This window comes from Ruditapes philippinarum, unplaced genomic scaffold (assembly GCF_026571515.1).
Source record: "Ruditapes philippinarum isolate M1 unplaced genomic scaffold, ASM2657151v2 ctg1073_1_1_1_1, whole genome shotgun sequence".
Classification (NCBI taxonomy): domain Eukaryota; kingdom Metazoa; phylum Mollusca; class Bivalvia; order Venerida; family Veneridae; genus Ruditapes; species Ruditapes philippinarum.
The window spans coordinates 152,156-178,021 of NW_026862742.1; the positions used below are offsets into that span (position 1 = coordinate 152,156).

Sequence of the window (25,866 nt, forward strand, 5' to 3'; positions counted from 1 at the left end):
ATATATAAAAATTAAAAAAAAAACTTTATACTATTAACTTTGTGATATGAGCCTTTTTTGTAGGGCAAAAACAACAATATATCCGTTGTCTTTTGTCAGTTACATGATAAAATAATAATAAAATATGTTAAAACAATAAACATACTCAATCACTATTGAGTGTATTTTACATAATCTACATAAATAATTGTTAAACACAAAATAAAAAAATGAGGGGTGAAGTGTCTCAATCAAATTTCTTAAAATGAGGGGTGAACTGTCTAAGGGGTGAAGTGTCTGCAAAAAAGGGCCTAGGGTGAAGTGTCTGGGGGGTTAAGTGTCTGTAAGCCGATCCAACAGGCGGCTCTTCTTGAGTGGCATGATAGCTCAGTTTGTTGGACCACTATCACTCCGGAGGTCCCGGATTCGATCCTGGGTAACACTGGGATTTTTAAAGACACTTTCATTGTTTCCCACCTACCTAGAGGTGTACTGGTAAGAAATCCAAGTAATCCTCTCATGTATTACTCTAAGTGCTATACACTGGGCAATTGGTTAAAGAAACAAAGGGTGTTCTATTCAAAAGAAGCTACCCAGCAGGCACTTCAAGCATTGTAAACAACAATTGAAATATAGTCCTTGGGGGAATTTCAATGTTGGAATTTATTTTAAAAATACCATTGAAAGTTCTAAAACCCCCAATGTTAAATTTCAAAACGTTGATCACCAAAACATGCAGTTCAACGGGTGGCAAAACAATGTGAAATACCCATTGTTCCTTAATCAGACCACACTAACAATTGTAAATACTCCAGATAATTTATTTCAAGAAAATGGAGTCAAGAATGGGCTATGCAGGTTTAAATCAAAAAAACAATTAGGTCCTTTTTAGTTACAAACAACTTTGCTCAAAATAGCTGTTGAGTGTCCTATCTATACTCCTTAAGATCTTTCTGGGTATGTATTATAATGATAGTGTTTGGATACTTCTTTTGCTCTCTCTTACTGCTTCTGCAAATAAGATAAGAAGTAAGTAGTTAATAGCGACTTGGTCAATCTCAAATTCTATATATAATTAATGAACTTAGTGATTTGTTTATCTCTAAGATTTACATTATAAAACAGCATATGAATTGAGATAATATTAGTTTCATATTTGACAGAAAATTTATGTACATAAAAACAATTCAACTTCAAAAAAAGAAGTTATTTAAAAGCCTCACCTGTGATTGGTATTAAAGAAAAACTGCTCGCCATCAGTCACTTGCAGCATTTTTTCCAAGAAAATATTCAGTTTCTAGGCTCTAGGGCTAAGACCATTTTATGCAGCATCCTGAAAAAAAACAAAGTTAAATTATATATTAATAATGTTACGAAGTATTCTGAAAATAATATATATACTAAGACAAAAAAAATATCCAGTAGTTGATTATTTTATTAAACATTGTAATGAAATATATATATTTTAGATATTAGGAATTTCAATTTTTTTAACAAACCTGGTAAAATGTATGGTATACAGACTACAGCAGCAATTACTCTCAATTTTCAGCCAGGACCAGGATCTAAGAATATAAAAATAGATTTTATCATTATTCCCTATAAATTCATGCATCTTTAAATGTTTAACATTCAACTTTGTTATTTAATCTCAAGAACAGTTTAACCTTTTACCACATGAGCAATATTGCGCAAAAAATGGGTGTTTTTTTCATTGAAAAGCCTCCTGTTACAGGTTCAAACTGCTATAAAACTATAAAAAATGCTTAAATACTGATTAAACTTGGCATAAAATCTTGCCTTGACCATAGCCGTTGTAACAGCATGCTCAATTTTAAATTTCCTGTTTCCATGGCAACGGGGGACGTCTTAAATTGCCAAAAATCACTATTGCGTTTTTTTTTTTTCCATCAAAGCTGCAACTTCTCAATGAATAAAGATAGAGTCTAAGGATTTTCAGCGTTGGTTACATGTTACCTTTAAGATTGACCTGAGGCCATTTTTAGCCCCTCCACAGTCCAAAATTTTCTTGGTGATGAGGGGGACTGCTGGTCCCCTTCAAACCCTCTTCCCCCAATCAGAAGGGGGGGGGGCACATTTTTTTCTTTTTTTTTTGTAATGTGGTGTTTTTAAACTTTTAGACAAAATATTTTATCTTTTAACAGGACAAGTTAGTTTTGCTAACAGGTGCCGGTGTGAGTACAATGAAACTAGAGCTGTTTTAACAAGGAAGATAAACTAGTTGTGTCCTTTAGATAATGATGAGGCTCTACTCGGCTCATACCCAATTATGATGGCATGAGAATTCATGTAAATATACTTTTTATTTTTTTATTTTATTTTTGACTTCATTTGCAGTCAAAAAAAGTTAAGATTTGGTAACACAAAATTACCAATGAATTTTAAATTTATGATTTTGCAGTTGTTGCTACATGTATTTACATTTTTTCAAAATTGTTGTATTTTTTAAGTGTATTTGTGGCTGAGTGGTTGAGGTCGCTGACTTCAAGCCACTTTCCCCTCACCACTGTTAGTTCAAATCCTGACAGGGACTTTGAATTCATTCATGTGAGGAAAATATCCAGCTAGCCTACAGAACGGCTGTGGTTCTACTCAGATGTCCATTTGTGTCTGACATAATGCACAGAAGAGCACCTGAGGTCTTCCTCCACCAGTAAAGCTGGAAAGTTTCCACCATTTTATGACACTACTGTGGCTGGGGCGACAAACCAATAGAAAAAAGTATCCATATCAGAATTAAAGAAATTCAAAAACTTGCAAACACAGGAATCATTCAAAGAAATGCTAAAAAAACTGTGTGTAGACATCATTTATATTGGTGCCTTTTTGTGTTTGCCTTGCCTACAGAGTACCTTATATATATAGGGATCACCTATCCGTCAATTGTTTGTCTTAACTACCAAATAGGGATAGAGGACCAGCTAATTGTAAACAGAACGAAAAAGAACAATAGATTTCATTCCATAACAAAAGGAATGGCCCCATATCCCATTTCATTTGCACCTGCGTCCATATCAAATCTTGTCGGTACTACTCAAAAATTACTGTTGCAATTTCATTCACAGTTTACAGGAATGATCTGATTAGCACCAATTCTCTGTGTACATATCATCTGCATTTTCCAGTTCCATGAACTTTGTCAAAGTTGTGGCCCTTTACTGATTTTTTATTTTTATTTTTAAAGTTTCTCCAGACTTCTTCATTTATATAAGTGATGCAATTTGAATGAAACTTTACAAGATTGATTGGTAGCTCAAGTTCCTGCTCATATTACACAGGTTTTCTGGTTGAATGATTTTTGGCTAAGTTATGGCTTTTGAATAAAAAGGGGTTTTGACCTTTCAAGAATCACTCCTTTGTCTGTCTGTCTCCCTGTCAATCCATTCATCTGTCTGTCACAAAACTTGTTCGGACTACTGGTGCAATTTCATTTAAATTTTACAGGAATGATTAATACCAAGTCTAGTTGTGCATATATTTAACTTTCCCATTTGTTTATGAATTTGTGGTGTCTCTTGACTTGGCCTTTGAATTTTTTTTTGTTTTTAAAAGTTCTTTGTCCTAGACTACTCTCTTTTATGCACAATTTTCCAGTGAACTTTTACAGGAATTGATCAAAACCTCAATAATATGAATCGATTTTTGGCTGTATGCACTTGATAATAATAAACCAATTTAGGACTGTAAATGCTCTGTCTCTTGCTCGCAGCCGTACCTACAACAAATAACTATGATGCTACAAAGTTAGCCGCAACATATGGGGTACAAACCCTGGTCCAATCCCTCATTGGGCACAAACTGGCTTAAGTGGCCTATCCTCATGGTGACAATGTCATCACATGATCACTGTCCTCGCCATCTCCTTTTATGTGTTTATGTTTTGCAGGTAAAAGATCATCTGCAAAAGTGGGAGAGTTTGAAGATGTGTCAAAAGTTGAGAAATTTGAAATAAGTGCTGATGAATATGAAAAAAGAGCAGGTCTGTTGAAAACACCTAAATATACTGTAACACTATATTACATTAGATAATAGTACATGTATATTACATATGAAAAAAACAACAACATTGTTCATATTTTTTTTTCCGAATTCTTTAAATTTAATCAGTAACAACATTAGGATATGACCAACAGATAGTATCATCCAATAATGGCCAATCAGTAGAACAGTTTATTTTCTTCTGGTTTGTCCACAAATCTACATAACTTCATCTTTGAAACCACCTTTCATAATTACACCATTAGAGAGAATACGTGATACTTGTTACAAAGATCTTTCCCATTTTAGATTCTTAATTAGAAGTGATATTCCATGATCCAAACATTATGATTAGTGTAAAGATAGAACAAGTTTACCCTAAATGACCCTTCTTCATCGGTGTTAAAAAGTGAGGAAAATAAATGAATGAAAAGTTTTGCATTAGTTCATGTAGAGACATAGTTTTGTTTTTGATATATTCTTGCATTTATTTAAGTCAGTGATAGAGTGTGTATATACATGTACAATTTATTTATGATATTTAACTCATATTGACATTTTTAGCTCGACTATTCGAAGAATATGAGAGCTATTGCAGTCGCCCTGGCGTCCGTGTCGGCGTCTGCGTTGGTTAAAGTTTTTTGCAAAGTCAAATATCTCAATTATTGCTTGAGATATTCAATTGAACTTTACAATACTTTTTATACCCCCGCACAACAAAGTTGTAAGGGGGTATACTGGAATCAGCTTGTCCGTCCGGCTTTCCGGCCGCCGGGCATCCGTCGGTTTTTTCTTGTCTGCCCAATAACTTAAGATTCCTTTGACCCACAGTCTTCATATTTGGCATGGAGGTTAGTCATGACGAGTAGATGACCCCTATTGATTTTGAGGTCAAAGGTCAAGGTCACAGGGGCCTTGTCTTCAAAAAAGCTTGTCCGCCCAATAACTTAGATTCCTTTGACCCACAGTCTTCATATTTTGCATGGAGGTTAGTCATGACAAGTAGATGACCCGTATTGATTTTGAGGTCACCAGGTCAAAGGTCAAGGTCACAGGGGCCTTGACTTCAAAAAGCTTGTCCGCCCAATAACTTAAGATTCCTTTGACCCACAGTCTTCATATTTGGCATGGAGGTTAGTCATGACGAGTAGATGACCTCTATTGATTTTGAGGTCACCAGGTCAAAGGTCAAGGTCACAGGCGCCTTGACTGCAAAAAGCTTGTCCGCCCAATAACTTAAGATTCCTTTGACCCACAGTCTTCATATTTGGCATGTAGGTTAGTCATGATGAATAGATGACCCCTATTGATTTTGAGGTCACCCAGTCAAAGGTCAAGGTCACAGGGGCCTTGACTTCAAAAAGCTTGTCCGCCCAATAACTTAAGATTCCTTGGATCAACAGTCTTCATATTTTGCATGGAGGTTAGTCATGATTAGTAGATGACTCTTATTGATTTTGAGGTCACCGGGTCAAAGGTCAAGGTCACAGGGACTTTGACTTTAAAAAGTTTGTCCGCCCAATAAATTAAGAAACCTTTGATCCACTGTCTTCATATTTGGCATGGAGGTTAGTCATGATTAGTAGATAACCCCTATTGATTTTAAGTTGACTGGGTCAAAGGTCAAGGTCACAGGGGCCTTGACTATAAAAAGCTTGTCCGCCCAATAACTTAAGATTCTTTTGACCCACAGTCTTCATATTTAGCATGGAGGTTAGTCATGATTAGTAGATGACCCCTTTTTGATTTTTGATGTCACTGGGTCAAAGGTCAAGGTCACAGGGCCTTTATTTTCAAATAGTTTGTCGGCCTAATAACTTAAGAAACCTTTGACCCCCACAGTCTTTCATATTTGGCATGGAGGTTAGTCATGATAAGTAGATGACCCCTATTTATTTTTATTACACTGGGTCAAAGGTCAAGGTCACAGGGGCCTTGACTAAAAAGCTTGTCCGCTCAATAACTTAAGATTCCTTTCACCCACAGTCTTCATATTTGGCATGGAGGTTAGTTATGATTAGTAAGGTGACCCCTATTTATTTTAAGGTCACTGGGTCAAAGATCAAGGTCACATGGACTTTGACTTCAAAAGATTGTCCACCCATTAACTTAATATTCCTTTGACCCACAGTCTTCATATATTTGGCATGGAGGTTGATTCATGACTATTAAGGTGACCCCTATTGATTTTGAGGGTCACTGGGTCAAAGGTCGACTAAAAAAAGCTTTTCCCCTCAATTGCTTAAGAATGCCTGTCGGCAGTTTATTGATTTTGACATTTTCACATTTGAAGCATGTAGAATACATAGCACTGGCTTAGTAACCTCAGATTTTGCAGGGACGTTGTCCTTGAGCTCTAAATGGCCACTGTTGATTCTGACAAAGTGGTATGCGGGGGTATTCACGCCATGACAGTGGCAGTTCTAGTTTATTATAGTAATAATGTACATCAGTTTGCAAAATTGCATAACTCTGCATGCAATATTTGCAGAATTATTTGCCCCTTTGAAACTTAGAAATTTTGGTTAAAGGTTAAAGGTCTTCTAATAAAAGATATTTAACTTGCAAACTTTTACACATGTACTTAGGGTCATAATTGGAGGGGTCATAATTGTATGTCACTGACCAAGTTCCATTACTCTATCTTGCATTTAGGTTGATTTCATCTCCCCTTTTTCTACTTAGTCTCTTGGTTAATCTTGGGTTAATGTTTAAACATACAAGTTTTACATATCTCAATAACTATTAAAGATATTTCTTTAAAACTTCACATATGCATTTAGGGTCATAATTGTAGGTCACTGACCCAAGATCCATAATTCTATCTTGCATTTAGGCTGATTTTTCTCCCCTTTTTCAACTTAGAAAATTCATGGTAAAGTTTTGCTTGCTAAGCTGTTCTCTCCATAACTACTGAAGGGGTTTGTGCCTTTTTTTGGACAATTTTTATGCATTCATAATAATAAAGCAGTGATTTACTTGAATAAAACATCTTAATAAACAAGCTTTGTACCTTTTTTGGTCAATTTTATGTATTCATAGGTAAGCAATTATTATACTCAGTTAAAACCACCCTTGTGACAAAACTTTTTCGAATAAGTCGAGCCAACTACTGGTTCCTAGCCCGACAGTTCTTGTTTAATAAAACTGTATGTACACAAAACATTGATATATATCAGTCAAGCACCCAGTATAGAGGGCCATTGTGAAAATTTGACATAAAATACAACTATTTCAGAGTGCAAGCAGTTCTATAATTTTAGTATCTGAACAGTAATAACCATGAAGATTTAGACAACATTTTTATTTCACAGATTCTGTAAAGAGCATTTAAAGAAAGAAATAAGTTAGGAAAAGATTTTAAAGAAATATCTCCAGAGGGACAGCAAAGGTTGGTATGCTCGGGAGAAGAGGTTGAGGAAGAACAAGATAAAGCAAAGGTGGAAAGCATGAAAATTGGAGACAGGTATTGTTGTTAACAGAGTACTCAATTATTGTCAGGAACAGTCTTAGGATATTGTCCAATCAAGGGCATTGATAATTTATAGAGCAAGAAATGTATTCTATATCCGGAGCAAAACTTCCACATGTATAGAGGGATTTCAATATTACTTGGCACAAATGTTCACCATTGTGAGGCGGAGTGTCGCGCGCAAGATTCAGGTCCTTTGCAGCCAAGGTCAAGGTCACACATAGAGGTCAAAGTTCAGATAAAAATATGAAGATGTGTATATGGACCATTTAGTCATCATTTATTGAGGGAGTTGTACACAAATGGTCATTATCAAGACTATGGCTGTGATACATATAATTTAGGTCAATAAATACAAGCGTCAAGGTCACTAAAGATGATGAAATATCCCAGATTTTGTCCGGAGCATATCTCCTACACGCATGGAGGGATTTTAATGAAATTCATAGAAATGTTCACCATTATGAGAAGCCATGTCACGCACATGAACTAGGTCAAAGGTCACACTTAGAGCTCAATTGAAAACGCTTGTCCGGAGCAAAACTTCCACATGCATAGAGGGATTTCAAATATAACTTGGCACAAATGTTCACCATTGTGAGGCGGAGTGTCGCGCCAAAAATCAGGTCCCTGCAGCCAAGGTCAAGGTCACACATAGAGGCAAGTTTAGATTAAAAATATGAAGAGTGTATAGGGACCATTTAATCATCAATTTATTGAGGGATTGTAACACAAATGGTCATTATCTATGACTACGGCTGTGAGCACATGTACTTTAGGTCAATATATGCAAGGTCAAGGTCAAAGCTAAAAGATGGTGAATATCCAGATTTTTGATCCAATGGAGCATATCTCCTACATGTATGGAAGAATTTTTATAATAACTTTATGGCAAATGTTCACCACCATGATATGTATTGCTCCCATGCATGACCAGGTCTCCAGGTCAAAAAGGTCAAGGTCACACTTAGAGCTCATTGAAAAACGCTTGTCCGGAGCAAAAATTCTACATTCATAGGGGGATTTCAATATAACTTGGCACAAATGTTCACCATTGTGAGCCTGAGTGTCGCATCGCAAAATTCAGATCCCTGCGACCAAAGTCAAGGTTACACATAGAGGTCAAAAGTTGAGATTAAAAATTTAAATGGTTATCGGGACCAAGTCATCAATTTAGATGGATTGTAGCACAAATGGTAAATCATACTTACAGGTGTGACACATTTAATTTAGGTTAATATTTTTGCAAGGTCAAGGTCACTGGAGATGATTAAATATCCAGATGTTGTCCGGAGCATATTTTTTCTACATGCCATAGAGGAATTTTTAATGTTTTTATAGAATTGTTCACCACCATGAGACGTAGTTGCCCTGCACAGAACCAAGTCTCTAAGGTCAAAGGTGAAGGTCACAGTTAGAGCTCATAGAAAAACGCTTTGTCTGGAGCAAAATTTTCTACATGCATAGGGGATTTCAATATAATTTGGCACAAATGTTCATCATTGTGAGGCTGGAGTGCCGTGCATAAAATTCAGCTCCCTGCGCCAGGTCAAGGTCACACATCCTGTGCATATCTTCCCTACTGATTTGTTTTTAAGGTTCATTTAACAACACAGCTGCCAAGAAAAAACTTGCTTGCTAGATAACACTACCATAATGCCCCCATCTCCATCTAAAGCTTTCGTAAACGGGCGTATTTTGTGACTATGGCATCCTTGTTATTTATTGTTATAAAATTAATGCAGTCACAGCAATTCTGTGATGGTAAACTATGCTATTCTTTTTACTATTTATATGTTTAATGCTGCAGGATATTTCAGTAAATCTTGCAATACCAGTATCATAGTTTTATATACATGTAGGTAGGAAAATAGCTGTGTATGGAATTGATATTTTATTGTCAGAATATGCAATCTGATAAAGTTTGATCATGTAACATTGTACTTCCAAAACATACAACTTAGGGAAAAATGATATTTTTGTATGTACTTAGATAAATGATATGCCCGTATGTAAAAGAAATCATTTGAAAGAAATTTGTAATAATGCTTTCATCAATTTTAGATGTGAGGTCCAGGTTGCAGGACAGCCAAAAAGAAGAGGCTGTGTTCAATATGCAGGTATTGAAACAAAATCATTTCCAAGTTTGTTCTGAATTCCCATGTTTGATATATATATATATATTTTCACATTAATCTGAAAATTCAGTTTATTATTTTTAACCCTTTGATGTTTGTATAGTATTTTAACTGTACTAAGTTTGTGTAATGGCTGATATCAGAATCACAAAGCTGAATCTATGTCATGACAATAGATTTAGTTGAGTTTGGCTTCCAACCCAAATCAACAAAACATATACATTACAAACATGACATGATTTAATGCCAGTGTACTTTATAAATACAAGTACTAGTATATATATGTATATAAAGTGACAGAAATCAAACTATTTAAAATATATGTATGGTATATACCATCTAGAATGTGTAGATATATACATAATTACACATTAAAACAATGTCATTAAGTTCTTGATAGCACAATATAAAAACAAAACCAAATGCATAAAATATCTTCATTTTAGATGACATCAAAATATTGGACTTAATGATTTTAGGGGATCGATAGAATTTAGGTGGAATATCTCTAAGAGAGGTTAATCTGGGATATCTTAAAACAAAATGAAAATCAGTTTCAATCTCAGTATTACAAAGTATGCATTTTCTTTGATTTCTTTTAGTGTATAAATTCCTCCCTTTTTCTACTTCTAAATCATGTTAAGTGAGCTTACCAAGTGCATGTCTTTATTTTCTTACTGTAACAAATTCCAAATATAATTCATCTTTAAAAGTTGACTTATAATGAACATGCAATATAAGTTTAGAATGATTACATCAGAATGTCAATTTTGAAGAAATTAATCATAAAGTCTGAGGTAATCATGTGGAAGAAATAACAAAAGCAGTGGACCCTCCACCAACAAGGACATAATCATATATTCTTGATTTTTGCTCATTAGCACCCCATATCTCACTATGAAAAATTCAGGAAAAATAGAATCCTCACCTGCGTTTTTCCCAGGTTTTTATGAATGGTCAAATTACTAGTGATATAGCCGATGTAGATTAAAAGCCTCATCAGCAAACTAGGAGACTCTTAAAGAGTTAACTTTGTTTCTGTTTATTACTGTTTTGATTTTCAGATATATGTAACCTAGCATCAAACTTTTTTTTTAAACTTTCATGCAGATATGTTATAAATTAAAATTGTACCTCTTGCATTTCTTTAGGAACGACAGAATTTAAACCAGGATATTGGGTTGGTGTACAGTACGACGAACCAGTTGGTAAAAATAATGGAAGGTACTTTGATATTACTGTATATTTTTTCTTTGTTTTGTACAATATATATGGCAGAAAAAAGATAGAGAAATATAATTAATGTGAATTATAATGATGGTACCTCTTGTGTAAATTATATGTATTGTGCTAATGATAACTAACTACACTGTAGCCTTCGATAAATCACTCTTCGTTATAATTATGTACACAACAAAAATAAATATGATTCTTACCTTTAACTACACATTTGAAGATATATTTAAGTGAGTAGTATTATTTATCATTAATAACTTATACTGTTTTCTTTATTCCAGTGTGAAAGGTAAACAATACTTCCAGTGTCCAGATAAATACGGAGGATTTGTGAAACCAGAATTTGTAGAAATTGGTGATTTTCCCGAGGAGGGAATGGATATAGACGATGATGATGAAATGTGATTTATTATATTATAGGTATTTAATTAGGTCTTATGTAATTGCCTGGATGCCCAGAGATGTTGGGGTTTGCAGAGAAAAGAAAAGACTAGCAATAGTCTGACATTTTTTAAATCCCATATGATTTATACAGTATTTGTAATTGCATGGGAAAATAAAGTGCTTATATTATAGGGGAATCCTCTTGACCTTAAAAGTTAATTACAGTACTTCTGTTTATTGTGCTTATGTGTTTCTTTCTTGGGTCTGCAGAATAGAACATCATTTCCTTCAAACTGGTTTGAAAGTTTTAGAACACAACATCTTGCTAACTTTTGATAGTTCTAAAACATCATTCTCGGTAACCATTTTTGGAAGTTCTAAAACATAAATATTTTGGGAACCATTTTTGAATTTTCAAAAACATCATTTTTTGCTAATGTTTTTGAAAGTGCACCATTTCCTGCCAATATTCTCCTATTTTTGTAAAGCTCCAGAATGGCTCTTCCGGTTGTTTTCGGATAATTCTTCAAATGTGACATGATGAAGTGTTGTGGTCCATGCAATTTTGCTTGTTTTTGTATGTTATTTTAGTGTAATTTTCAAACTATTGATATTGCAATGATGTCAATTACAAACATTTATTTCTGTGATATTTAATGATAGACATAATGAATTATGTTGCTATATAAAATGAATAAACACAATTGATAGGTTCATGTACAGGTATTAAAAGATTCCAATAATAGGAAAGTGGTTTAGACGTAAAATGTAGTTATAGGAAAAAATTTCTATGCATAACTTACATAGGGTATAAAGCTGTATTTTATGAAACATATTTATAAAATTTATCATCAGTAAAATTACATTGGTTCCTATAGTTGATTCTCAAAAGTGTTGTTACTTTATCACTCATGAATATTGTATGTGAACAGTATAAAACATTATTCTGCTATTTTAGAAGTGTTTTATCTGTTTAGCAATAATTTTATGCATGTGCTGTTTGCTTTTAAAGTGACATTATGCTCATTTTATCATTGTCAAATTGACTTTAATTGACTTTATATTTCAATAAACTGGTCGTTATTATGGTGATTGACCAACACAGTCATGATGTTTGAAAATGTTTAGGGTAAAAAATAAATCTACCTAAATATATATATAAAAAAAACTGCCCCACTCTTTTTATGAATTGAAAGTTACAGATACATTCCGACGGATAATTACACACATTTTATAGGGCCTAGTGAGTTATTTATCGTTCATGTGAAGTAAATTCTAAAATTGAAAGGAATTATAAGAAAATGTTAACTTATTTTGACTTTCACCTGTTCACTCTATATCTACCCATGGATGGGCATAATGTCACTTTAAGGCAATTTACTACCAAACTTATTTCAGAAAAGCATTTTGGAATAATTCTTTTTGTAAATTCAAACATTAATTTTTGCTGGATATATTAAACTTATATACTTAAAAGTTATGAGATGTAGGTTTTAAGAATGTTTATGATAGATCTGAATGATTATACAAATTATAGACATTATCTTTAAATTCCATGCGTAAACTTGATCCTTTTTTTCTTTATAAAGGTTTTCAGCTACAAGAAATCACTTGACATTATTTCGAGGCACAATGATTGCTTATATACTTACGTATTGATGCTTTAACGTTTTGATTTTCATTTTTTTCATGAAATTGTCATATTTATTTCTTCATATTCATATTTATAATTCAAAATAAATGGAACAAATTTGCTTTGAGTATTGTTTAACTTGTTTTATAGGAACTGGGCATTGAAATTCTTGGATTAAACCCTTAACATTGCTGGAATCAAGTGATTGGCCTTAGACACCAGTACAGAACCTGGTCTGCCTGCATGCTCTATACTGTTGGTAGCTCAAGTTTTGCCCCGGGTATTGTGATATTGAAATAACTCAGTTTTCCAATGGAGTGATCCAAATTCAAATCATACAAAATGTCAGCAGGTTAAAGGTGAAGGATTGTATAGTTTAAACTTTAAAAGATGCTGTATGTTTATGGGAGCAATTGTGATGAGGAGGGTTATGAAATGAGGATCAGTGAAAGGGATTTTTGTTCATGGTTATAGATCAGATATTTTTAAAAGGGAAAGTAATGTAATTATAGAAAATAATGTAAGCATGTTTATTACTTGCTGACTTAAAATGTAAGGATGTTGACAATTTTATTAAAGACTACCGGTTTGGGTACTACTGTACCTTCATCAAAGTAAATATAAATTCTGACATTTCACCACAGATAAAACTATATTTGATAAATTTGCTTTGGAAATATAAATAAAGGTCAATTTTCTAGATGGATCAGATTTGTTTGTTCCAATGAGAAGAGATGTTTCAATGAGTGGGCGAGTGTTTGTTGTTGAGTTTTAAGTCATACCAAGCCTTACTGGTGGAGAAAAGACTCGGGTGACCTCGGTGCATTACTTCAGTCATGGCGGTCACCAATGTTCACTTACCTGGATAGCATCCTCACAAAAAACAATCCGAATATCTGGCGAGATTTACTGGGCAAGTTCAAAGTCAAGGACATAAACCAACCGCCCTTGGGCGCCCTATGTGAAGAAATTTTTTTTTATCGATTATGAACAAGAAAAGTTGAATGTCTTTTATTGAGTATGCACGAGAAATGTTTTTATATTTCACAAATTGAAATAGCTCCTCTTAATCTATCTGAAAGGACCTGCATCAACTATAATATACCTCTATTTACTTTAAAAACAATACCATTGTAATATTATGAAGAGAGTTTCAAGGTCTTATAAATTTGTGAGAAAGTGAATTAGAAAAACAAAGCCTTGATGGCAATATAATTTGTATAAACCATGTCAAGTAGGCTATGCATATGTACATTCTGCTTATCAATTAAATATTTATTTTTTTGAGAAAAATTAAATGAAAACTCGTCACCCATTTGGAAATTATGTGCTGTATGAGATAAGTGTTGAGGTCATTCAAACATTAAACCAGTTTTACTTTAAGGTAGTACACCCCTAATGGGCACTATAAGGAATTGTAAATTTGACAACATAGGACAGTTATATGCTTTAAATGTCACCTGTATGCAAAATTTAAACAAAATTTACCGTGTGGTTAATGAGTTACGGACATTTTTATGAACTAAAACTTTGCCATTAGAAGGGATTTTTTCAGACATGAGGAAACTCTAAATAATCTATAATATTATCATTATGAAAAATGTAATCCTTTTGCTCATTGTTAAGAAATAAATATTGACATTTAGGTAACAAATTAAACAAGCAAAATTATTGTTTTTAAACGAAATGTTTTTAATATGTATAAAAATGTAACCCTACCCCACCCACTTTTAACACTAATTTGACCATTTCCCTATATAAAAAGCCTTATTTAAAATATCCCTAAAATTTTCCAAAATGAGGGGCTATTTTCAAAGTTTGCCTAAATTTTCTTTAATGTATATTGGTTGGTCTTGCAAAATATAAAATACTTTTACCGTTTAGTTTTTATTTTATTAAACTTTGAAAATATCTGGTATCATATTTGCTATTAAATTTGGCATTATTTAGTAAATAAATACCTACAATAATTATATAATTAAAATAAAACACTTTTTTCTTCCATAGGGGGTCTGAGAGATTTATAAAAAATGTTAAAAAGAAAAAAAAGAAAGAAAAAAAATGCCTCTTCTGGGGTTTGAACCCACGCCCCCTCAGTTACAATACACTTTGCAGTGATTTTAGCCTATTTGAATACTCTTCAAAGTGGAGACAGTGCATTAGGGGTGTACTACCTTAATACAGTGCAGATTAATGCAATGCAGATAAGTCTGTTTTTTACAAAAATCATTATTCAAGTCACATTTATTCAAGGTTATTTTAGTCAACTTAATGCACTTAATGCTTAAGTATTTTAAATGTTATTAATTATTTTGAAAATGTCTAGATATTTATTTGATATAAAAATTAATTCGTAAAAGTATTTTCAACAACTTGTAAAAATTAACGTTTACTAATCAAATTTATTATCTTTAGTTGACACCTAACTTATATATTTGCTTGCACATTGTCAGTTCTAAAAGTGAAAGTTCGTCTGCTTTTGAAGACAGTTTTAATTTTGATCATTTTAGCTTTTATAATTGAACGCAAATGCAGTATACATGGTGACATTAACCCCTAAATGGCATTGACGGTCAAATTTCCCAGTTAGATCCTCTTGGTTATTTATTATTAAAGGAGGTATAAAAATAAATCATATAATTTTTGCTGATGACCTTTAAAGCAAAGACACGGTAGACAGTTTTTAGGAAGGTATTATTGATATGTAAAAGTACATTGAAAACATGCATATGTTGCATGCATTGCAATCTACTTTGTAACATCAGCCTAAATATTACACGCAAAAAGATATCGTGTCCTTCATAAAGCAAGCGATGAAATACAAGCTTTTAAACGACCTTGAATCACTTCATGGATATGTATAGAGTAATAATGCTGTGATCTTACATAAATGGAGCTCAGTAAACAGTAGAAAAAAAACAATTTCAATTCGTTTCAACAAGCGAGAATACACGATTAATATGTTTTATATATAATTTAAAGCAGTATCAGTTAAACAATAGAACAGAAATAATTGTGATAATGAGCAATTTGTAATTAAACGTCAATATCGCTATAGTTTACAGTTGTCGCCTGTTTAACACTTGAAAACATGCAGGAAATTATCTTAGTAAATCTGTCCATTATGAGATTCATAATTCATGATTTTCTCTGTTCTTGATGTCCATGAAATATTCCGTTTTTGGTTTCACTTGTAACACCTCTAACAAATGCACTCCCTGCTAATGTGTCAGCTATGACAGAACCAGCAGACTCTCCACCAACAGTGACGTATTTTTTTAACATAATTCCTTTAAAATTGTATATTAATTTAACTCTTTTTAAATTTTGCCTGTATATACTTTAAATATACTGCTAATTTGCAGCTGTATTTTAAACAGGTAAACCATGACCTAACTATCTACACATCATATTTTAATTTTAATGAGCTTATACATACTTGGCACATCTGAAACCGACTCTTCATAATTTAAATAAACAACCAAAATGGGTTTGTCAATGTTTCCGGTTTTTAAAAAAGTCTCACAGAGAGAAAATATGTAGAATAATAAAATCATGACGTAATTATCTTATTTTTCCAAATGGCTAAGAAATGTGTCGGCCATATAAGCATTTTACGTTAAAGAATAGAACAGAGAATTTTTTCTTTTGCGCATGCAGCTTTTGTTTATATATTAATAAGGTCTCATAGATTGCTTGAACACTATACAAATGGGTATTATTTAGTATATTGTAAGTAAAATAGAAGAAATTTGTTTGTTTCTATCTGAAATACCCGGCTTAAAATATAAAATACCTATTTACTATAGTTAAGTTTATTAATTCATTATTTAAAGTCTTATCCATTGTATATATATGATACACATACATTATTACTCATTATTGAAAAGAAACATGGTCCTTTTATAAGAATTTATAGGAAACTGTAAACATTTTTAGCGGCTCGGGTTATATTTCCAAACAAACGTTTATATAGGGTCAAAATCATTATTACTAATAACATGACACTAAAATGACATTGACCTTCAAGGTCATTTTTTTTCCTTTGGACATTTAACAACTGTTACATGATTTATTAGAAATAAGACATGTTAGAAATGGTAGATATTTATATGAAGGTAAAATTGTTAAAATCAGTATAAAATGTGTTGATGTTAAAACCCATTTATATTTCATAATCTTTTGGTAACATGAGACGACTTGTTTACACACATAAAGTTAGATAAAATGCAGCTCACGTGCGCGGTCTTCATTATAATAATGAAATATAAATGTGCAAGCTTTTAAAGGAAATTTAGTCACAAAACTATAACTAAAAATATACAGAAGTGCACAAAAGTGATGGTGCGAATTTAAGTAGGATCATGAAAACATTACTATAAACGTAATCAAATAGGTAGCCAACTATACAGTTAATGTTGGAATTGTTAATTATTGTCATGTCGCAAGTTCTAAATTACTAGCTACTATTAATATGATCGTTAATCTTTGCAAAGGTTTAAAAACAGATTCGGGAAAGAACATTTTTGTTCTCAGAATTATTATAATTAAACATGCGGCGAAACAAACGTTTAATGTTGTAATATTGTCCTTGTAACATTGTCAAACTGAATCCGTAAAGAACGCTAAAAACGGAAAAATGAAAATGTAGTAGACAAGGTTTAATTGAGTCTATTCGTAGACGGTAGGTGCCAGTACTGACTTAAGTAGACTTCAACGTATCTCGCAAATTTAACTACTAAAATAAACAGGACAGCACGATAGTAAGCCAATATCACCCATGCCAATACTCAGTATGCGACATTAAATTTAGCCCTAGCAGGACAGCAACTAATATAGCTTAAAGTGGTTGAAAAACTTAAACAGAGAATAAACGTTTTGATCTCTATTTTAAAGAATACTGTAAATCACACTTTGAGCCAAACATAATCTTAAAAAGGCAGTATGCCGAAGTGATAAGTCAAATGTTTACGTGAATGCCCAATGTTTTATTCTAGATTAACTTCACTTTTAAGCAGGTCTGCGAATTTTTCCGCAACGGCAATGACAGGTGCATTTGTATTACCGGATGTTACTTCTGGAAAAACAGAGGCATCACAGACGCGAAGGTTTTTTATTATACCCCCACAAACGAAGTTTAGGGGGGTATATAGGAGTCAGCTTGTCGGTCGGTCGGTCCGTCCGTCCGTCCGTCGGTCCACATCATGGTTTCCGGACAATAACTAGAGTTTGGAATGAGGTATTGTTATCAAACTTGGTATATAGCAACCTTATGTGGAAACTCCGGTTGGTATTGCATTTGGACCCTCTGGGGTCAAGGTCACCGTTACTAAAAATAGAAAAATGGTTTCCGGACAATAACTAGAGTTTGGAATGAGATATCGTTATCAAACTTGGGGTATAGCAAGCTTATATGAAGACCTGGGTTGGTATTGCATTTTGGCCCCCTGGCGTCAAGGTCAAGGTCACCGTTACTAAAAATAGAAAAATGGTTTCCGGACACTAACTTGACTTAGGAATGAGATATTGTAATCAAAGTTGGTGTATAGCAAGCTTATATGAAGACCTTGTTTGGTATTGCATTTGGACCCCCCGGGGTCAAGGTCACCGTAACTAAAAATAGAAAAATGGTTTCCGGACAATGACTAGAGTTAGGAATGAGATATTGATATCAAACTTGGCGTATAGCAAGCTTATATGAAGACCTGGGTTGGTATTGCATTTGGCCCCCCTGGGGTCAAGGTCAACGTCACCATTAGGAAAAATAGAAAAATGGTTTTCGGACAATAACTAGAGTTAGGAATGAGATATTGTAATCTAATTTGGTGTAAAGGAAGCTTATATGAAGACATGGGTTGGTATTGCATTTGGACCCCTAGGGTCAAGGTCACTGTTGCAGTGTTACTAAAAATAGAAAAATGGTTTCCGGACAATAACTAGAGTTAGGAATGAGATATTATTTTCAAACTTGGCGTATAGTAAGCTTATATGAAGAGCTTGGTTGGTATTGCATTTGGGCCCCCTTGGGTCATGGTCAAGGTCACCGTTACGAAAAATAGAAAAATTGTTTTCAGACAATAAGTAGAGTTAGGAATGAGATATTGTAATCTAATTTGGTGTATAGGAAGCCTTTATGAAGACCTGGGTTGGTATTGCATTTGGACCCCTAGGGTCAAGGTCACTGTTACAGTGTTACTAAAAATAGAAAAATGGTTTCCGGACAATAACTAGAGTTAGGAATGAGATATTGTAATCAAACTTGGTGTATAGCAAGCTTATTTCAAGACCCGAGTTGCGATTACAATTAATTGAAATATTTCTTTGTACACAGTTGATAGTTTGTGTTCAAATTTTTCTTCAGACTACTTTTTTTCAAAAAGTCAAAGTTGCAGGTGGGGGTATTAATCACCTTCAGTGATAGGTCTAGTTCCTTTTACTTTAAGGTCTGGATCTACCACTGACGTACTGTTATCTTTCTTTCCCATCTTACATGTACTGGTTGAATGATTAATGTTTGTAGCTATATGACGAATCATACATCTCCAGAAATCATCTGATCTAAATTCATGTTGAGAACAAAATGATGCTTTATTAATGCTTAAATCTGCACCTAGTTCTTGCATTGCTTGAGTTGATATAAATTCATCAAACATCCGGATACCTGCTAGTAAACCATCTACATCTCGCTGGTCATTAAGAATGTTTGTATCTAATAAAGGGCTGTCAAAAGGATCAATACCTTGTAAACGTACTGTGCCTGTACTTTTTGGATGTAACAAGACTATAGCTACAGAAACTCCATAAATATCTTGGTAGCGATTTATTAAGTCGGCAGCAGTGTTATCATTGTAATTCAAAATATTATTGTCCCCGACAAAGAAAGGTTGCAGCAAAAACTGAATGTCTGGTCTTTTGTTGTTAAGTTTTGAGTTGTCAAAATGCATAAATGATGTTCCTTCAGTAATCGCAGTATAAACGCCTGATCCGAACAATGCATATTGGATTTTTGGCCATACTCCCCTGAAGTTTTCTGGGACAAGACCAATTGATTGATTGATTTTAGCATTTAATATAACACTCACATGGTCATCTAGTCTTTGTCCTACTGGTAAATCCTTGATCAGTGGTATATCTAAGTCTTCCAAATGTTTCCTTGGACCAATTCCAGATAATAAAAATAATTGTGGCGACTTAATAGCGCCTGCTGATAATATAACATCCCTTCTAACCCTTACATATCGTTTTCTTCCATGTTTTATGAAATAAACACCATTTGCAACATTTTTGTCAATTTTGATCTTAGTTACAAAAGTGTTAAGGCCATTTTTTTTTTATATTTTGGTTTACTGATTTTTTCCAAAAAAAGGTAGGGTCGGGGGCGGGGAAAAAAAAAAAAAAAAAAAGTTTTCATAACTATAAATGTGGTGCATACATATACATAGTACTTACTAGAGCAATGAAATTAAATACATCGCCGATTGTCTATTCCAAAGATTGTTTAAATACACAAAAAAAACTTTTGCTCATATTGCCATTGTTTAAAAACACATATGAAATCTACACACAATGACTTATGACAAGTGGCAAGCGAGCTCTTCAAAAGAATCTGTCATTCTTTGATGTTTACACACTGCTGTGTAATCTGAATCATCAAAGGTGCCGAAAATCAGCTGACTTGCACTCATTTCTTTATAGATCAGATGTTAAAAAAAAACTGTCAAGAAAAGATTACACAAAGTCATGTTCAATTTTGCCCATTGTGAAAATATTTTTATCGGATAATTAGCGGGTCAATTTTTGACATAAAAATCTATTAAAAGTAAGTGCGGGCTTTTTTTTTATTTTGTTTGTTTGAAACCTGTATTCAATCTGCTTTTAAAGACTTTTTTTTTTTGTTAAATCTGAAAATACTGATCTTGTCAATTGCAGCAGATTTCTCTCGCTCTGTCATTGAATGTAATTTCCTACGTAATTTGGCGTGTTTTTTTTTTTGTTTGGTTGTTTGGTTGTTTTACATTTTTACGCATTTCGACCTTCAATGCATTGATGAAATATGATCAAAGCCTAATTATAATTCTGTGAGAATGGCTTGACCCCATTTAACAGACATTCTTTCATAATACACCAATAAACACTTTGCCCAACTAGCAGACGACAGGCTATTCTCGAGTAAAGATAACCGGTTGCGTATCTCACTGTATAAATCGTAGGTAAAATAGTCTGGCATGTGGTAGGTTTAACAGTTAATTAAAATACTTACCGCGACATTTCTTTGACAAGTCGTATTATTAGCAGCGTATTTCAAGACAACACAGAATTTTTTTGGGGGCAGATTTTTTTTTTTTTTTTTTTTTTTTTTTTCCCAAAATACAGAGTCGGCGGGTCTGTAAACCGAAATATCAAAAAATAATGGCCTAATGGAAACATCAAGGTTTGATTTTTTACCTTGTTTACCAAGATACTCTAGACCTGTACTACTGCGTACGCCATTACGAACCGTAATTTGTGCCCTACTAAATCCAGTTTGTGATGCACCATTATAATCTGTCTCGGTGTACCCCATTTGTTTTCCAGCGTCCAGACGTGAGTACGATAGGAATCAGATACTGCAATCGGTCCACCACTTCCATGGTAATCTGGTGTCTTTAAATCTGGTACTTTTATATCTTCTGCTTTTTTAAAATAAGGCAAGAGATCAGCATATCCCCATCCTATACAACCATATTTTGTTACCCATTCATTGAAATCAAATGAACTTCCTCTTGCATAGAAACAGGCATTTATAGAACTTGAGCCACCTAAAACTTTCCCTTTGTTCATTATGGTCTTTTTTTCTTTAAGTCCTTGAAAACTTCCGTCTTCCGTTTCACTTTTAAATTGCCATGCGAAGTCCGTTGGTAAAAAGCTAAAAGCCTGTCCAGGTACATGTATATTCTCGTCTTTATCGAAGTGGTTCCCGGCTTCCAAAAGGAGGATTCTATTATTTGCGTCTTCTGCTAATCTTGCAGCTATGACAGATCCAGCAGACCCTCCACCAACAATGACGTAATCGTATTCAGTCCTAATATCATCCGTCACCAATAACTCACCAAGACTCGGTTTGTTTATATATCTTGAAACGAGCGGTAAGACCACAGATAAAAAAGAATGACAATAGCTTTATTTTTATCTAACATTATTCCTTCGATATATTTTAAAGTTAGAAAAGTTAGAAATGTTATCTGCATATATTCCTGAATCAGATTTTACCTAATGTTAACCGCTTTAAAACCAAGAAATTGGCAAATGTATCTTAAACAGGTCAACCATGACATAACTCTCTGCTCGTAATATCCTATCTATCGTGTTATCCTAGCTATAACTAAAGTCGTAGATTTCATTATTAAAGCATGACTGTCGCACAAAAAATGACCGTCAATTTGGAGCCGCGGTTTCTCTATTGACAAACAAATCAGGAATCCGCAGAACTACCGATTAAGTTGCAAAGTTTATTCAGGGATAGCTCTAATGTATTTACTACGTGCATTGACATCTGCAGAAGAGCTTTGACTTATTGCAGGCTCGGGTTTTAAATGTGACCTTGCACATTTATAAATCATTTATTTACTTATGAAAATTTATAATTCTAAAAGAATTTACAATTCCTCCTACGGCAAGACACATGTAGTTGAATACCGAAAATGTAGATTAGTTGGTTGTATTGGTTATATTAGTTGGTAGCATTGGTTGTATTATATCTATAATTTTCGGTAACAAATTCATTTTTGCTCTGCTTGTCAAAGGTATAGCTGAATCTTTTGACTTGACATCTTTGGCATCGGTATATATAGCTAAGCTTATCTCATAAAGCTCTGGGGTGAGGTTTTGTGATGTCATGCCTTCAGATGAGCCAAAATATTTCAAGAAAATCCAACTTTCCAACAAATAAACAAACAGTGAGCTTTACAGCACACGGTATTTACGCAGTTTATGCAATATAAGCTTATTTCACGATTCTCATTTCATTAAAAGTGAATTAGGCTTTAACTAAGACGTACTCAAAATGCTACACTTCAAGGCTTGAAGTCGAACAAAGAAGAGGTTGATGAAGTTCGAGATACTGCACTCTTGACAATATTTGCAATACCATTATGGACTTGTAGAGTACAATTGGAATGTATGTGCTATTATTAACTTCACTAATTTTCCTTCCGCAGCTTTTGTCACACAGAGCATTAGGCATTAGTGCAGACTTCCTTTATCTAAAAGTTTGAACTGCCATTTCCCTGCTCAGAATTCATTTTAAACTAAGGTCCTTTTCCTTACATGTAATGGTGCGAATTTTTAACATGCATACATTCCTAGGACCTGAAACTGTACATGTCTCGATCAATCTTTTTGATACCACAAGAGCGCCTTCATCAATCCATTTGATACCTCAAGAAAAGCGTATTTTATTTTAGATGTACCACACATGCTCTACTGAAAACTATTAGAAATTAAACAAAGGTCGTTTGTGGATATTTCCGATCCTTAAATATCGTTCAGCACGACATTATTGTTGTGCTTGTTGTTTTTTTAGTTTTTTTCTATTCAGGCTTTTTCTAGCTGGGTGGTTTCAGTATTCCTCACTTGAATACTGTATAATCATCCCTAGGATATCTGGCCTGCTGTTTAGATTTGTCTTTTGACATCATATCTGTAATATGCAGGCTTCATAACCTCTGGTCACCTTTCAAACATTACAATTTTATTTTGTTCCGCCCATTGCCTTTTCTCGTTTTGGGCACACGCATTCTTTTACTTGGAGACCACACGCTGCTTTTCTTTGAATGACACTAACTTGTCACATGGATGTTCCATGTTTATTCTAATTTTATCACAACATCAACGTGCCATATTCTGCATGTAAAGTAATTATATGTGGAAACATACCTTTCTAACTAAGATTATTCTACTTGAGACATAACCTTGACACCAGATATGCTTTTCATCGAATTTTGACATTCTTGCCACTGACTGAGTACCCTTTTGTACAATTTAATATCACACAGTTCCTCATAATCGGTATTATCAACAAGTGGTAAATATAAAATGAAGTCTTCCACTTACCAACGTACCATGACGTAGGCAATGTGCTGCTTTTAAGCAGAATGTTTAGTTAACATTTTAAATAAAAAATGATATATTTCGACAACTTACGAAGGACTCCTCGTGGACTATTTTGCAGGTGTCAACAAACAGCAACAGCTAATAATCCCGCGCCTTTGGCCAATAATAAAATGGGTCTAATCTTTCTAATTAATGCATACTTTGAGAATTTTGTTGTTAAAAACAAACACAATATTATTCTAAAAACCATATTTCTATGGGGATATTTTCTTCGGCTTAGTGATGTAATGAAGTTAAACAACAGGAAAAAAATGTTATCAGAACGCAAGAGTTAATCGAGATTATGGTAGCTGCGAAACTCTGTGTTGCAACGTTTCTAATTAAACCGACTTTTTTTAATTTATAGTAATATATTAATGTTGAATTGATCTCTCTGAAATAATGTGCAGTTGTAGGCAATAAAGTCACATTTCGTCAACATTTGTTGCCAGCAAACTCAATTTTGTTTAATCTTCCTTTTGTATCTTCAGATATAAAATAAAGGCGATGATAATGTTATTTTGTGATAGCATCAGGTTTAACAACAAGATGATCCTTATTACTTATGATACTTTGATACTGATTATCTAAACTTAAGGCGATGATAATGTTATTTTGTGATAGCATCAGGTTTACGATACAAGATGTTCCTTATTAATTTTAATACTTTGATACTGATTATTTAAACTACAGTTGTACTAGATTAGTTAATATAACAAGATGGACATAAACATGGGGTGATAAACAGTCTTAATAATTGGGTTTTGATGTCGATTGAAATGTTTGGTTGACTTTGTAACTTTGAGAACAGTTACTGACTTATTTTATGATTTTATATGGGAAGGTAAGGTAAAAATAAAATTATCAGTACTTATCAATGCATACAAAGAAGAGTGATCTTTATAGTTATATCTACAGAGTTGAAAAATAGAATGGTTTAAAAGATGTGTTAGCAATGGCAAAAGTAAATGCTATAAGCTAACAAACAAATTGTTTAATATTGATAAAGTTTCAGCACTAGAAAACTATTTTGTCATTTGATTATTATTAAGATAAGAAATCTGGATTGATGTTGGAGTTTGTAGATGAACTTTGCGTTAATAATGTTGAGCAAATATTACATATGCCACTATTTTACAGTCACAACTTTTTATTTTAGCAGAAATTAGATATATTTCTACATTCAGACATTGTATAATAAAGGAATCAGATTTGTCAAAGACATTCTAACTGTACAGGGTGATTTTGTAGATATTATGTATTTAGAAGAGTTTAAAACAGGCAATAAATACACATGCAAAACTTAATATTTTTATTAGTCACATACCTTTCGAATATTTTAAGTTAATATATTAATATGCACTTGTAGAATATTAGTACTGTTCCACTGAGACGGTTTTACTGTCTGTATGTTTCGCTACTTAAATTTTAAAATTATACAATTTTACATAAAGTTTTTTATAAACATAATCTGCATATCTTTAAATTTGTAAGTATGAAGCGACTTTGTAAGTATAAGTTTTCAAGTATATAAATTATCGTACAATTATTAAAAGCACAATAATAAAAATGTTACTGTTTTGTTACTGCAAGTATGAACTGTATTTTTTCAAGCACCGTCTCTATACTACTGTCACAAATTCTTGTATGATGAATGTAAATGATATATAATGTTTGGTCTAAAGCATTACAATGTATGAAAAGAAAGATAACCGCTGAAAAAAATACAATAAACTATTTATTTATTGTAACACACAATCTTTGTTTAACGGTATTTTTCTTTAGTACATAATAAAACAGTTTTGAAAAAAGAACTTTAATGCAGCGTTATAAGACATGTAAGATTAAATGTTTATATAACATTTAGTTGGCACATGATCAAAAACAATGAAATC

General features: G+C 33.2%; 1 protein-coding gene and 1 pseudogene across 1 annotated transcript; one reads left to right on the forward strand and one right to left on the reverse strand.

The window, feature by feature from the left end:
• The window catches only part of LOC132720062 (tubulin-folding cofactor B-like), a 29,321-nt pseudogene extending 17,111 nt beyond the window's left edge, over positions 1-12,210 (forward strand).
• A 3,769-nt stretch (positions 12,211-15,979) lies between these two features.
• On the reverse strand, positions 15,980-23,683 carry LOC132720063 (glucose dehydrogenase [FAD, quinone]-like). The gene is made up of 4 exons (XM_060704050.1): positions 23,625-23,683; positions 21,339-21,953; positions 19,251-20,071; positions 15,980-16,131 (listed from the first exon to the last, which is right to left on the reverse strand). Exons 1-4 carry the CDS (start codon positions 23,681-23,683, stop codon positions 15,980-15,982), a joined length of 1,647 nt encoding a protein of 548 aa, XP_060560033.1.
• Between the last annotated feature and the right edge of the window lie 2,183 nt (positions 23,684-25,866).

Excerpts from the sequence above, each read along its gene's own strand:
- LOC132720063 (XM_060704050.1), bottom strand. The coding sequence starts at position 23,683 with ATGGAACATCCATGTGACAAGTTAGTGTCATTCAAAGAAAAGCAGCGT. Across the intron at positions 20,072-21,338 it reads TTAGTAGGGCACAAATTACG|GGTTAGAAGGGATGTTATAT; the intron begins GTTCGTAATGGC and ends ACGATATGTAAG. Across the intron at positions 16,132-19,250 it reads AACTAGACCTATCACTGAAG|GAATTATGTTAAAAAAATAC; the intron begins GTGATTAATACC and ends ACAATTTTAAAG.